The following is a 16,797-nucleotide window of genomic DNA, read 5'->3' as shown; positions in this document are numbered from 1 at the left end:
GAACAGCTAAAAATTCAGTTTATACAACTGACATAAGGCCCAATCTTGGATCCAATCATCTGCAGCTGGAGACCTGACTGACGAAACACCTCTGTTCCAGAGATGGGAGGAGAGTTAGCCTGGTTACTCTTAAAGATCCAGTCTGCACCTGTAGCACTCAAGTGCTTCACCAAATGTGAGTATTTCGTTTTATACTCCACCATTTTGAACGTAACTGTATTATGTTATGAGGCGCCTTATTTGATTTTTCTACAGGATACTTTTGAAGTGGATGGCCACACACTAGAGGAGAACAGCCTGAATTAGTCCCAGTTTGTCCCTTTTGCACGGGTCTAACCATTTGGGAACTATTCTTGATATACTAATAACAATTGGTTTTATTGCACTTTATGCATAAGTAGCAATTATTTTATATCATTTGTTGCAGGTGTACCTATTTGTACTTATTGTGGTTGTTGGACAATCACAGTGGGTTTATTGTTTGTAATTCATATATATGTTAACACTGCCTTGTGTTTAATCCTTCTATAGAAACCTGGTATGGATGGAACACAATTTTTTTATACGGGTTGGGTCTTGTCCGGGCAGCAGCCATGGCAGGCTGCAGTTCTGAGAGCTCCTGAAATGCCATTGATGATCTTCCATTTATCAATGGATTGGTGAAACATCCATGGTTGTCCTAGCTAGATACTGCTGCAGAAGTGTAAGGATTTTAAAATGATAAAAATGTGCTCCATCTACAATATGGCTATGAGGTGGCAGCCAAAAATTCAGCACTCAATACCCCCCAGATTGTTTACCCAGGGAACTGCAGCATGTTTCACACTGTTGCCTGCAACCTTTTTTTGCATTGCACCATTGTGATCATCTACTTTTAAATTAGTGAATGCATTTAATCTACTGGAGGAGTTAAATTTGTTACTAAGAGGATACCGAGCCACATTTAAAGCTGACCTCCAAGAAATGTTTAACCCTTGTGTGATGAAAGGCTCCTCTGCACCTTCTAATCCACCTCTTACTCATGTGAGAAATACAGGAGATATAACCCACGGCCTCAGAGTCCACTGCTTACTTAACATAGTAATTTATCTGGCCACGTGATGATGAAGACATTAAAGATTGGGCAGCTATGAGCCTTTGAAATAACACACAGTGGAACTAGCACATCTTGAAGAGTGATTTTACAAGTGAATGAAATAACAGAAGGCCCCGGGAGTAAGAGCATGCAGGCTAATGGAAGGACTGTAAGCCAAGTCTTTACCTTTGATGATTTAGACCCTAATGATCGAAAGATATGGAAAAGATTAAAAATTGTGAAGATGGGCTGGTCCACACAGAGTAAGCATGGTCTAAACCTTTTTCTTGTGTAGAAACTCTGAACCTGATAGCTTATACTACACAACCTATTAGAATACACAAGCTTTTGGGTTATCTGAGATGTTTGCGGCCTTGGTACGCCACAGCATATGGGACCTTTGAACTAATACACCATTTCTCTCTTAGCAGGGATGGTATAGGATCATTTCTCACTTTAATGCAGGTCAGCAGTGCAGTTTCACAGCTGCTTATTTGCTTAGTGGCAATTTTGCACTGTTATTATGTTCTCATCCTATATGGTTCTAAGAATATTTGTTTATGATGGCTATCCAGCCTGAAACGTAATAGTATTACTGTATAGAAGGTATCCTCTATTTACTATAATATTTGTGTTTTCAAGTTCGTAACACGGTTATAACCTAATGTTAAAGATGCACTTTTCTATACAATTCCTACAATTGCTTTGTATTGTTCACTTGTCTTAATTTGCTTTGTGCTATTTTAGAATGTGAAGGTATAGACCTGCAGTTTAAAAATCTCAACACTGATAGCCATCCTGCCTTTTTAATGATCTATTATCTCCTACTTTAAGTCCCTTAATACCCGCTGGTCATTATTTTATTCCTCCTATTTAATGTTCAGCTTGCAGTCACATTTCTTTTGCTATCTAGAAATACTGTCCATTCTACTAATATGCAGGCACCATTATATATGTGTTACATTATGTTCAAGAGTCCAAAAGTGACTCTCAGGCCTGCCTGAAAACCTCCATTATTTTAAGTTTTTCTTTTTGAGCAATATAGGTCGAAGAGAGGCCTTGCTATTCAATGTAGGTGATTTCGCAATCAATCTTTAAAACATCTATGCTTTATTTATGTATTTGGTTTCAGAACCACCCATATGGATATCCCATATATTGTGATAAACCTCAATAAAAATAATTAAAAAACAAACAAAATTGCACAGTTTTAAGTGTTAAAGGCAGGATAAGTTTATTACATAAATGTACAATTTAATTTCCACACAGTAAGGCTGCTAGATTGTCCAACATGCTCTTTTTTTATTGAGACCATTTTTTCCAAGCTTAGTATCTTAATAAAGCAAAACCTACAATTGATATCAAAACCAAACTTGGTTGAAGATAACACCAGCAATCTTTTTTGGATAGAACTGTCACCATGACTCTCACACGTGTTAGCTTGGGGTTCCTTCTTGCTCTTGTTTCATACGTTTTCGGAGTTGTTCCCCTACTGCTGCTAGAGGGTTGGCCTTGTAGGATGGATCCTTTATCAGCTCTTGGACACGAACTACTTCCTCTTCTCTGTTAAGAAGATGCACAAACAGAAGAATCACAAATACTATGTAACTCAGTTAGGAACAAGATCATATCTACCTATTACCTAAATATAAAGTTAAATACAATTACTTATTGGTGATTAATCTTTTTCTCTCTGCTCAAGTGCTGTTATGTTTGAAAAGTGACTATAGCTCCCTGGAGGCTGGCGTGAAATTAAAACATTAGTAGAAATCAAGACTAGTGGCCAAATAAAATCATTTTTAAATCAAAGCATACCTCAGAGACAGAGGCGGTGGGTGTGAATCATAACAATGTTCCATACCCAAGCCTTATCAGGCCTGAACAGAGAATTATGTAAGTTAGCATTTTATTAGGTCTGCTTGAGTGCCAGGTGGGTGACTGGAAAAAAAAGAAAGAGGTCCAGTGATTAAAGTTCTGTTTTTAGAACATCACACACACTAGAATATCAAGACTAATGTAAGCATAACGTCATTGCTCATTTCCTCCCTTTTAGAAACAGCTGCATGCACAGAATGTAAATCATGAATGGGTGTTGTCCAGCACCTAATAAATATATTACAAATAACTTCATGTACATAAAGCAAGGCAGTTATTAGACTTTTGTGTCAGCTACTTAAAGGAGTATGTTATCCTTAATATAAGCAAAGAAAGTGTGTCATTGACAAATCACAAGTAAATGTGATCTTGTAATAAATGATGCTCCAATGTAAGCAGTTCACAGACAGTAACTACCCCCATAATGGACTAGTTGAAAGCAGATATAAACAGAACCATGAGGTGTCTGACATACATTACTCCAGACTATGTTGTGCAAATTTGACTAGGGATATGTGACATATTTCCATATTGCAAAGACGTTACATAATGGAAATGTACATTTGTTGTTAGACATGCAAAACAAAATGAATAATAAATTAACACAAACCAAATCAAAACACCATTATTTATTTTAGACCAAAGAACTAGATGAAAGTTTGTAAAATTGTATTGTTTGTCATTCTTTGATTTTGGTTACTTAACACAATTAATCTCTAATATAAACACAATGATTCATTAGACATTTAAGACTTATTTTTTTCTAATATGTACGGAATAACAATGATAAAAGATTCCTGATTCAGTCACCAATAATGTGCAGAAAAAATAGGTGAAACTACATTGGGATGTAATAAATGCCATACATGAGAGAGCTATGCACATGTTTATATACAGCATTGCATCTCTCTATAGTTGGAATGTGGAATCTAACACAGCACATCTGTGTTTCTGACATGACATTATTTATTATCTATTGACTTGCATTTAGTACTGTGTTGTGCTAACTCTTAAATAACTCCTTGGGTGTGAACACAATGTTATCTATATGGCCCACATAAACTAGCAGTCTCCTGTTGAGAAAAGCAAATAAAGAGCAAGTGATAAGAGTCTGTCTATAGTGGCTTAGAAACTGGCAAAAAGGAAAAAAACAGGTTCAAATGTTATAAAGTATATTAATATATCAACGTTGGTTGTGCAAAGCTGGGGAATGGGTAGTAAAGGCATTATCTATCTTTTTAAACAATAACAATTTTAGTGTAGACTGTACCTTTAACTAAACAGCATTGTAAAATATAACGGCTTCTGGAAAAAAAACCAAAATGTATTCTTACCTGATAAATTAATTTCTTTAATGCTATTGAGAGACCACAAGTCATTACTCCTGGGATTTAACTCCTGGCCACTGGAAGGAGGCAAAGATTCCCAAAGCTCTCAGAGCACTTAATTCCTCCTACCTCTCTGGTATTCTAGTCTGTGTATAGCCAAGAAAGGAGAAGTAGAAAAGGAGGAAAGGACAAAGAAGGGAAAATGACGTGCAAACTAGAACTGCCGCCAAAAAAACAGAATTTATGCTTACCTGATAAATTTCTTTCTCTTGTGATGTATCGAGTCCATGGATTCATCCATACTTATGGGATATTCTCCTTCCCAACAGGAAGTGGCAGAGAGAGCACCCACAGCAGAGCTGTCCATATAGCTCCTCCCTTAGCTCCACCCCCCAGTCATTCGACCGAAGGCTAGGAAGAAAAAGGAGAAACTATAGGGTGCAGTGGCGACTGAAGTTTTTTAAATAAAAATATACTACCTGTCTTAAATAGACAGGGCGGGCCGTGGACTTGATACATCACAAGAGAAAGAAATTTATCAGGTAAGCATAAATTCTGTTTTCTCTTGTAAGATGTATCGAGTCCACAGATTCATCCATACTTATGGGATACCAATACCAAAGCTTTAGGACACGGATGAAGGGAGGGACAAGACAGGTACCTTAAACGGAAGGCACCACTGCTTGTAGAACCTTTCTCCCAAAAATAGCCTCCGAAGAAGCAAAAGTATTGAATTTGTAAAATTTGGAAAAAGTATAAAGCGAAGACCAAGTTGCCGCCTTACAAATCTGTTCAACAGAAGCCTCATTTTTAAAACCCATGTGGAAGCCACTGCTCTAGTAGAATGAGCAGTAATTCTTTCAGGAGGCTGCTGGCCAGCAGTCTCATAAGCCAAACGGATGAAGCTTTTCAGCCAAAAGGAAAGAGGTAGCCGTAGCCTTTTGACCTCTCAGTTTACCAGAATAAACAACGAAGATGTTTGACGGAAATCTTTAGTTGCTTGTAAGTAGAACTTTAAAGCACGAACCACATCAAGATTGTGCAACAGACGTTCCTTCTTTGATGAAGGATTAGGACACAGAGAAGGAACAACAATCTCCTGATTGATATTCCTATTAGAAACAACCTTAGGAAGAAACCCAGGTTTGGTACGCAAAACCACCTTATCTGTATGGACAACTAGGTAAGGTGAGTCACACTGTAAAGCAGATAACTCAGAAACTCTTCGAGCCGAAGAGATAGCTACTAAAAACAAAACTTTCCAAGATAGAAGCTTAATATCTATGGAATGCATAGGTTCAAACGGAACCCCTTGAAGAACATTAAGAACCAAATTTAGGCTCCATGGTGGAGCAACAGGTTTAAATACAGGCTTGATCCTGACTAAGGCCTGACTAAACGCTTGAACGTCTGGGACATCTGCCAGACGTTTGTGTAAAAGAATAGACAAAGCAGATATTTGTCCTTTTAAGGAACTAACTGATAATCCCTTCTCCGATCCTTCTTGGAGAAAGGACAAAATTCTAGGAATCCTAATCTTAGTCCATGAGTAACCCTTGGATTCACACCAACAAAGATATCTGCGCCAGATCTTATGATAGATTTTCCTGGTGATAGGCTTTCTAGCCTGAATCAGGGTATCAATGACCGACTCAGAGAAACCACGCTTTGATAGAATCAGGCGTTCAATCTCCAAGCAGTCAGACGCAGAGAAGTTAGATTTGGATGCTTGAATGGACCTTGGATTAGAAAGTCCTGCCTCATTGGCAGAGTCCACGGTGGAACAGATGACATGTCCACCAGGTCTGCATACCAAGTCCTGCGTGGCCACGCAGGCGCTATCAGAATCACTGAAGCTCTCTCCTGCTTGATTCTGGCAACCAGACGTGGGAGGAGAGGAAACGGTGGAAATACATAAGCCAGATTGAAGGACCAGGGCACTGCTAGATTACCGCCTGGGGATCCCGGGACCTGGACCCGTAACAAGGAAGTTTGGCGTTCTGTCGGGACGCCATCAGATCCAATTCTGGTGTGCCCCATAGCTGAGTCAGCTGGGCAAATACCTCCAGATGGAGCTCCCACTCCCCCGGATGAAAAGTCTGAGGACTTAGGAAATCCGCCTCCCAGTTCTCTACCCCTGGGATATGGATTGCTGAGAGATGGCAAGAGTGATCCTCCGCCCATCGGATTATTTTGGTTACCTCCATCATCGCTAGAGAACTCCGTGTTTCTCCTTGATGATTGATATAGGCTACAGTCGTGATGTTGTCCGACTGAAATCTGATGAATTTGGCCGCAGCTAGCTGAGGCCATGCCTGAAGCGCATTGAATATCTCTCTCAGTTCTAGAATGTTTATCGGGAGGAGAGATTCCTCCCGAGACATTCCCTGAGATAGGTGGTCCTGAGACAACCACCAGAGAAGAGAATCTCTGGTCTCTTGGTCCAGATGCAGTTGAGGAGATAAATCTGCATAATCCCCATTCCACTGTTTAAGCATGCATAGTTGCAGTGGTCTAAAGTGTAGGCGGGCATAAGGAACTATGTCCATTGCCGCTACCATGAGTCCGATTACCTCCATACACTGAGCCACTGATGGCTGAGGAATGGAATGAAGAGCTCGGCAAGAGATTAAAAGTTTTGATTTTCTGACTTCTGTTAGAAATATTTTCATTTCTACCGAGTCTATCAGAGTCCCTAGGAAGGAAACTCTTGTGAGAGGGACGAGAGAACTCTTTTTTTATGTTCACCTTCCATCCGTGAGATCTCAGAAAAGCCAACACGATGTCCGTGTGTGACTTGGCTAGCTGGAAAGTCGACCCCTGAATTAAGATGTCGTCTAGATAAGGCGCCACTGCTATACCCCGCGGTCTTAGAACCGCCAAAAGGGACCCTAGCACCTTTGTGAAAATTCTGGGAGCAGTGGCCAACCCGAAAGGAAGGGCCACAAACTGGTAATGCCTGTCCAGAAAGGCGAATCTGAGGAATTGATAATCTCTGTGAATAGGGATGTCTGTCTAGAAAAAAATAGACTGAACATACCTTAATACAGTTTAGCCTGCAAACTGTTCCCCCAACTGAAGTTTTCCTGTACTCTTCAGCCCTTGTGAGAACAGCAGTGGATCTTAGTTACAATATGCTAAGATCATCATCCTCCTTGCAGAAATCTTCATCCCTTTTCTGCCAGAGAGTAAATAGTACACACCGGTACCATTTAAAATAACATTGCACTTCCTAGCAGTTAAGCAGGCAGAGAGAATGACTGGGGGTGGAGCTAAGGGAGGATCTATATGGACAGCTCTGCTGTGGGTGCTCTCTCTGCCACTTCCTGTTGGGTAGGAGAATATCCCATAAGTATGGATGAATCCGTGGACTTGATACATCTTACAAGAGAAAAATAATTTAGTTAAAAAACATAATTTATGTAAGAACTTACCTGATAAATTAATTTCTTTCATATTAGCAAGAGTCCATGAGCTAGTGACGTATGGGATATACATTCCTACCAGGAGGGGCAAAGTTTCCCAAACCTCAAAATGCCTATAAATACACCCCTCACCACACCCACAAATCAGTTTAACGAATAGCCAAGAAGTGGGGTGATAAGAAAGGAGTGAAAGCATCAAAATAAGGAATTGGAATAATTGTGCTTTATACAAAAAAATCATAACCACCACAAAAAAGGGTGGGCCTCATGGACTCTTGCTAATATGAAAGAAATGAATTTATCAGGTAAGTTCTTACATAAATTATGTTTTCTTTCATGTAATTATCAAGAGTCCATGAGCTAGTGACGTATGGGATAATAAATACCCAAGGTGTGGAACTTCCACGCAAGAGTCACTAGAGAGGGAGGGATAAAATAAAGACAGCCAATTCCGCTGAAAAATAATCCACAACCCAAAACAAAAGTTTTAATCTTAATAATGAAAAAAACTAAAAATATAAGCAGAAGAATCAAACTGAAACAGCTGCCTGAAGTACTTTTCTACCAAAAACTGCTTCAGAAGAAGAGAAAACATCAAAATGGTAGAATTTAGTAAAAGTATGCAAAGAAGACCAAGTTGCTGCTTTGCAAATCTGATCAACAGAAGCTTCATTCCTAAACGCCCAGGAAGTAGAAACTGACCTAGTAGAATGAGCCGTAATCCTTTGAGGAGGAGATTTACCCGACTCTACATAAGCATGATGAATCAAAGACTTTAACCAAGACGCCAAAGAAATGGCGGTGGCCTTCTGACTTTTCCTGGAACCAGAAAAGATAATAAAAAGACTAGAAGTCTTTCTAAAAACCTTAGTAGCTTCAACATAATATTTTAAAGCTCTTACTACATCCAAAGAATGTAAAGATCTCTCCAGAGAATTCTTAGGATTAGGACACAATGAAGGAACAATTTCCCTACTAATGTTGTTAGAATTCACAACCTTAGGTAAAAATTGAAATGAAGTCCGCAACACCGCCTTATCCTGATGAAAAATCAGAAAAGGAGTTCACAAGAAAGAGCAGATAACTCAGAAACTCTTCTAGCAGAAGAGATGGCCAAAAGGAACAGAACTTTCCAAGAAAGTAATTTAATATCCAGAGAATGCATAGGTTCAAACGGACGAGCTTGTAAAGCCCTCAGAACCAAATTAAGACTCCAAGGAGGAGAGATTGACTTAATAACAGGTTTGATACAAACCAAAGCCTGTACAAAACAATGAATATCATGAAGATTAGCAATCTTTCTGTGAAAAAGAACAGAAAGAGCAGAGATTTGTCCTTTCAAGGAACTTGCAGACAAACCCTTATCCAAACCATCCTGAAGAAACTGTAAAATTCTAGGAATTCTAAAAGAATGCCAGGAAAATTTATGAGAAGAACACCAAGAAATCCAAGTCTTCCAGACTCGATAATAAATCTTCCTAGACACAGCTTTCCGAGCCTGTAACATAGTATTAATTACTGAGTCAGAGAAACCTCTATGACTAAGAATCAAGCGTTCAATTTCCATACTTTCAAATTTAATGATTTGAGATCCTGATGGAAAAAAGGGCCTTGAGATAGAAGGTCTGGTCTTAACGGAAGAGTCCAAGGTTGGCAACTGGCCATCCGAATAAGATCCGCATACCAAAACCTGTGAGGCCATGCTGGAGCCACCAGCAGTACAAACGAACGTTCCATTAGAATTTTGGAAATCACTTTTGGAAGAAGAACTAGAGGCGGAAAGATATAGGCAGCATGATAATTCCAAGGAAGCGACAACGCGTCCACTGCCTCCACCTGAGTATCCCTGGATCTGGACAGATACCTGGGAAGTTTCTTGTTTAGATGAGAGGTCATCAAATCTATTTCTGGAAGTCCCCAGATTTGAACAATCTGAAGAAATACCTCTGGGTGAAGAGACCATTCGCCCGGATGTAACGTCTGACGACTGAGATAATCCGCTTCCCAATTGTCTACACCTGGGATGTGAACCGCAGAGATTAGACAGGAGCTGGATTCTGCCCATAGAAGTATCCGAGATACTTCTTTCATAGCCTGAGGACTGTGAGTCCCACCTTGATGATTGACATATGCCACGGTTGTGACATTGTCTGTCTGAAAACAAATAAACGATTCTTTCTTCAGAAGAGGCCAGAATTGAAGAGCTCTGAAAATCGCACGGAGTTCCAAAATGTTGATTGGTAATCTCGCCTCCTGAGATTCCCAAACCCCCTGCGCTGTCAGAGACCCCCATACAGCACCCCAACCTGACAGACTCGCATCTGTTGAGATCACAGTCCAGGTTCGACGAACAAAAGAAGCCCCTTGGACTAAACAATGGTGATCTATCCACCACATCAGAGAGTGTCGTACATTGGGATTTAAGGATATTGATTGTGATATCTTTGTATAATCCCTGCACCACTGGTTCAGCATGCAAAGCTGAAGAGGTTGCATGTGAAAACGAGCAAAGGGGATCGCGTCCGATGCAGCAGTCATGAGACCTAGAATTTTCATGCATAAAGCTACCGAAGGGAATGATTGAGACTGAAGGTTTCGACAGGCTGAAACCAATTTCAGACGTCTCTTTTCTGTTAGAGACAAGGTCATGGACACTGAATCTATTTGAAAACCCAAAAAGGTTACCTTTGTCTGAGGAATCAATGAAGTCTTTGGTAAATTGATCCTCCAACCATGTCTTTGAAGAAACGACACAAGTTGATTCGTATGAGATTCTGCAGAATGTGAAGACTGAGCAAGTACCAAAATATCGTCCAAATAAGGAAATACCGCAATACCCTGTTCTCTGATTACAGAGAGAAGGGCACCGAGAACCTTTGAAAAGATCTGTGGAGCTGTTGCTAGGCCAAACGGAAGGGCCACAAACTGGTAATGCTTGTCTAGAAAAGAGAATCTCAGAAACTGAAAGTGATCTGGATGAATTGGAATATGAAGGTATGCATCCTGTAAATCTATTGTGGACATATAATGCCCTTGCTGAACAAAAGGCAGAATAGTCCTTATAGTTACCATTTTGAATGTTGGTATCCTTACGTAACGATTCAATATTTTTAGATCCAGAACTGGTCTGAAGGAATTCTCCTTCTTTGGTACAATGAATAGATTTGAGTAAAACCCCAGACCCCGTTCCAGAACTGGAACTGGCACAATTACTCCAGCCAACTCTAGATCTGAAACACATTTCAGAAATGCCTGAGCCTTCACTGAGTTTATTGGAATGTGAGAGAGAAAAAATCTTCTCGCAGGCGGCCTTACCTTGAAACCTATTCTGTACCCTTGTGAAACAATGTTCTGAATCCAAATACTGTGAATCGAATTGATCCAAATATCTTTGAAAAATCGTAACCTGCCCCCTACCAGCTGTGCTGGAATGAGGGCCGTACCTTCATGTGGACTTGGGAGCTGGCTTTGACTTTCTAAAAGGCTTGGATGTATTCCAGACTGGAGAAGGTTTCTAAACGGAAACCGTTCCTTTAGGGGAAGGGTCAGGCTTCTGTTCCGTATTCTGACGAAAGGAACAAAAACGATTAGCAGCCCTGTATTTACCCTTAGATTTTTTGTCCTGAGGCAAAAAAGATCCTTTCCCCCCAGTAACAGTTGAAATAATAGAATCCAACTGAGAACCAAATAACTTATTAACTTGGAAAGAAAGAGAAAGTAAAGATGACTTAAAAGTCATATCTGCATTCCAAGTTTTAAGCCATAAAGCTCTTCTAGCTAAAATAGCTAAAGACATATATCTGACATCAATTCTAATGATATCAAAGATGGCATCACAAATAAAGTTATGAGCATGTTGAAGAAGTTTAACAATGCTATGAGTATCATGGTCTGACACTTGTTGTGCTAACGTCTCCAACCAGAAAGTGGAAGCAGCAGCAACATCAGCCAAAGAAATAGCAGGTCTAAGAAGATTACCTGAACATAAATAAGCTCTCCTTAGAAAGGATTCAAGCTTCCTATCTAAAGGATCCTTAAAAGAAGTACTATCCGCCGTAAGAATAGTAGTACGTTTAGCAAGAGAAGAGATAGCGCCATCAACTTTAGGGATTTTGTCCCAAAACTCTAATCTATCAGATGGCACAGGGTACAATTTCTTAAACCTTTTAGAAGGAGTAAATGAAGTACCCAGAATATTCCATTCCCTAGAAATTACTTCAGAAATAGCATCAGGGACAGGAAAAACTTCTGGAATAACTATATGAGGTTTGAAAACCGAATTTAAACGCTTAGTAGATTTAGTATCAAGAGGACTAGACTCCTCCATATCTAATGCGATTAACACTTCTTTAAGTAAAGAACGAATAAATTCCATTCTAAATAAATATGAAGATTTATCAGTATCAATATCTGAGACAGAATCTTCTGAACCAGATAAATCCTCATCAGAAACAGACAAGTCAGAATGATGACGGTCACTTAAAAATTCATCTAAAATATGAGAAGTTTTAAAAGACCTTTTACGTTTACTGGAAGGAGGAATAACAGACAGAGCATTCCTATAGATTTAGAAACAAATTCTTTTACATTAACAGGAACATCCTGAGTATTAGATGTTGAAGGAACAACAACAGGTAATGGATTATTACTAATGGAAATACTATCTGCATTAGCAAGTTTATCATGACATTCATCACAAACTACAGCCGGAGGAACAGTTACCACAAGCTTACAACAAATGCACTTAACTTTGGTAGAACCAGCATCAGTCAGCGTCTTTCCAGAAGTAGATTCTGATCCAGGGTCAAGTTGAGACATCTTGCAATATGTAATAGAAAAAACAACATATAAAGCAAAATTATCAAGTTCCTTAAATGACAGTTTCAGGAATGGGAAAAAATGCCAATGAACAAGCCTCTAGCAACCAGAAGCAATAAAAAAAGAGACTGAAATAATGTGGAAAAAAGGTGGAGACAAGAATGACGCCCACATTTTTTGGCGCCAAAAAGGACGCCCACATTACTGGCGCTAAGAATGACGCCACATCCGGTGACGCCGAAAAAAATAACGCCCACATGTTTGGCGCAAAAAAAGTCAAAAAAACTTCCGCCGTCAATTAGGGCGCCGGAAATGACAAATTTTTTGCGCCAAAAAATGACGCAATAAATTGAAGCATTTTCAGCCCCCGCGAGCCTAACAGCCCACAGGGAAAAAAAGTAAATTGAAAAACTTTAAGGTAAGAAAATTGAATCATTTATATGCATTATCCCAAAAAATGAAACTAACTGTCTGAAATAAGGAATACTGATTACCCTGAATCAAGGCAAATATAAGTTTAAACACATATATTTAGAACTTTATAAATAAAGTGCCCAACCATAGCTTAAGAGTGTCATAATAAAATAAGACTTACTTACCCCAAGACACTCATCTACATATAGTAGATAGCCAAACCAGTACTGAAACGAGAATCAGTAGAGGTAATAGTATATTAGAGTATATCGTCAATCTCTACGACCGATAACAGAGAACCTATGAAATAGATCCCGTAGAAGGAGACCATGGTATTCAAATAGGCAATACTCTCTTCACATCCCTCTGACATTGACTGCACTCTGAGAGGAAAACCGGGCTCCAACCTGCTGCAAAGCGCATATCAACGAAGAATCTAGCAGAAACTTACTTCACCACCTCCACGGGAGGCAAACTTTGTAAAACTGAATTGTGGGTGTGGTGAGGGGTGTATGTATAGGCATTTTGAGGTTTGGGAAACTTTGCCCCTTCCTGGTAGGAATGTATATCCCATACGTCACTAGCTCATGGACTCTTGCTAATTACATGAAAGAAATTAAAATGGGCGGGTTTCATGAACTCTCACCACCATAAAAAATGAATTTATCAGGTAAGCATAAATTTAGTTTTTTTTCATAAGATAGTGAGAGTCTACAAGCCATTACTCCTGGGAACTAATATCCAAGCTGTGGAGTCCACAAGTAATTGGACAAGACAAAATGTTTATTATGGCAGGCACCTAATTACAAGACACTGGTGTCTGAAGGACTTTTCTACAAAACATATCAAAGTGGTAAACTTTAAAGAAAGTATGTAGCTGCCTTGCAAAATTATTCAATATGATCCTCATTCTTAAAAATCTTGTGAGAAGAAACTAAATCTAGAAAAAAGGGCAATAATGCATTTTGGAAAATACTATCCCGCCTCCATGAAACCTTGGTTATCAGGAGATTTATCCAAAAAGCTAAAGAAATTTATATGGCCCTCTGACTTTTACATGGACCAAGGGACAAATAATTAAAGAATTATCTAAAAACCTTTGTGATTTGAAAGTAGAATTATAATGCTTACAATATCTAAGTGAAGTAAGAGACCATAAAATGAATTATTTGGATTAGGACTAGGAGATGGGCTATAATCTACTGACTGATGATATCGGAAAAATCACTTTATGTAAAAAAATCAATAAAAAAAAAAATCAGAAAGTCTTCCTTCCAGCATAAGCTATTTCTAAAAAATAATAAAAACTTTCAAGACAGAAGATAAATGTCCAAAGCATATATGTTTGAAAAGAGAAACCTGAAAAGCTTTAAACTATAGCTAAAACAAATTAATGTCCAAAAGATGGGTTGGTTTAGACACTGGTTTTATCCTGACTAGGCCTGAATAAAGCCTTAATGTGAGGACACTTAGTAATTTTCCTGTATACGAAACAGAAAAAGCAGAAATATGACTCTTTAAAGAGTTAGTCATTATCAGAACCGACTTGTAATAAGAAGAATCCTTGAAGTTTTACAAGAATGCTGGCTAAAACCCTGGGTTTCAAAAGCAGGAAAGAAACAACTTTCCAAATAATTTGATAAATTTTACTTTATGGCCTGAAATAAGGTGTTCTCTACAGCATCACTGAAACCTCTCCGTTCTAAAAATAGGTATACAATCTCTAATCCATCAAGATGAGAGACTTGATATCTTGATGATTGGATAAAGCGTCACATCTAAATCTGATTCACAAACCAAGTTCTGCAAGGCCTAACTGGGACATTAAAAGTAATGCATACTGCTCTATTCAATTCAAACTATGACTCTTGGAAAAAGAAGGAAGATTTGCTTCCTGGAATGCAAAATATAGAAAATGTTTCTGTGTCCAATAAAAAAACCTTGAGACTTCCTAAATTAATGTTAAGGAACTGCAAGTTCCCCCTTGATGATGGATATAAGTTACAGCTGTAACATTTTCTGAATTCAAACTCTGATATGTTTCTCTTTTCAGAAGACGACGGTTCTGAAGGGACCTAAAGATTGCACTGAATCTGAGATAACTATTGGTAACCTTGCCACCTGAGGAAACAAAACTGCATTGTCAAAGCTCTCTCTTGTATTGAGGAAACAGGGAGGACAGATTCATTTAGAGGTAAAAACAGCATTAGCATGTTAGAATGCCTAATGAGATCCATTCAGAATTGCAAAGCTGAACTGGTAACAATCATGTGAAATACAATTGTTATCATTGGATCTACCCTATAAAGGTTAATGTAAGATAGCGGGGACAAAAGGACAGACAAATAATATAAATGAAGACAACCACCATTTTTTTAACTTCAAATACATAATAACAACAGTAAATAAAATGTTTGGAAACAATATAACTGGGACCTTTTAGAATAAAGTCAAAGAAATATGAGACAACCTTGGGCAATAAGTATTAAAGGTAAAACCGCCTTGTGTAATAATAGTAAATAATAATAATGCACTGCATAAAAAGCTAGCCTAGCATAATTAATAAAAATATCTTACCCTTCAGTAATAGGATATTTGAAAAATGGCCATTGCACTCAGAAACAAAGGAGCAATTGAGGAATTTCAAAAAAAGAGAGGGAAATAGCATGGTAGTTACAGTTAGTAACTGGCTAATGCAGTTAACAAACAAACATAAAATACACAAAGAGCCTACCCCTCCTCGCTTTGCCAAACAGTTAAATCCTTTCTACTGTGTACATAACAGAGGGTATAAGGTTGCTTTGAGATGTAATTCCCAGGTGAATTAGCTGAATAGTAAATAGCAACTATTACCACATAATCTTCGCCCCTGTCTACATAGCATCGCCTCTCATTTATCATTGCACACTTGCAGAAGTGTACAACCCCGCACCTTGCTTGCGTGCAGTCAATTGTGTGTGAGTATGTACGGCCAATCTTCCCGGTTGTTTGACTTGTTTGATTAGTTTATTTCTGTATTCTTATTTTTCACTTGTCTTATTATTTTCTTTTCTTTCTTGATTTCTTAGTTTACATTTATATTTTTTAATTCTCGTATTTTATTTTTCCTTTTCTGTCGAACCTTCTAGCTGCAATGAGTAAGGGATCATACTAAGAAAGTTTATGTGATCATACAGGTGAGGCAGCTTATATCATCAAAATATAGGTATTTAATAAATAACATAAGAGTGTTTAAGTGATATAGTGTCGGCGCTAGTCATATGTTGGCGAGGATTGAAAATTGTTGTTTTTAATTTTAGTTTGTAGTATACATGGTTCGTTGCTAGGCACCGGGCGCTGCCTGATGACGTCCGCACCAAGCCACGCAACACATGTTGCACATGATGTTTGGCATGCACCGGGGTGTGAGTAGTGTATAAATAAGTACCTGTAGATTACATTTGTTATTGGTCTGAGGACGGTGGTAAAACACTGAAATGTCACTTAAAGGGACAGTCTACACCAAAAATGTTCTTATTTAAAAAGATAGATAATCCCTTTATTACCCATTCCCCATTTTTGCATAACCAACACAGTTATATTAATATAGTTTTTACCTCTGTGATTACATTGTATCTAAGTGTCTGCAGACAGCCACCTTATCTAAGTACTTTTGACAGACATGCAGTGTAGTCAACCAGTGAAGACTCCTAAATAACTTCACGGGAGTGAGCACAATGTTATCTATATGACACACATGAACTAACACTGTCTAACGCTGAAAACCTTTCAAAATGCTCTGAGCTAAGAGGCGGGTTTCAACGGTTTAGAAATCAGTTTGAGCCTAGCTAGGTTTAGCTTTTCAAAAATACCACCAAGGGAA

At 38.6% G+C, this 16,797-nt stretch overlaps 1 protein-coding gene across 2 annotated transcripts in view; it reads right to left on the bottom strand.

The window, feature by feature from the left end:
- Positions 1–2,283: 2,283 nt before the first annotated feature.
- The window catches only part of SLX9 (SLX9 ribosome biogenesis factor), a 449,304-nt gene continuing 434,790 nt past the window's right edge, over positions 2,284–16,797 (bottom strand). For both annotated transcript variants that reach the window (XM_053698771.1, XM_053698770.1), the window contains exon 6: positions 2,284–2,638. In XM_053698771.1, the coding sequence (XP_053554746.1) occupies positions 2,512–2,638 (127 nt within the window). In that variant the 3' untranslated portion in view covers positions 2,284–2,511. The remainder of the gene's footprint in view (positions 2,639–16,797) is intronic.

The sequence above is a fragment of the Bombina bombina genome, chromosome 1 (genome assembly GCF_027579735.1).
Source record: "Bombina bombina isolate aBomBom1 chromosome 1, aBomBom1.pri, whole genome shotgun sequence".
NCBI classification, from domain to species: Eukaryota; Metazoa; Chordata; class Amphibia; order Anura; family Bombinatoridae; genus Bombina; species Bombina bombina.
This window is presented reverse-complemented; position numbering and strand designations above follow the sequence as displayed.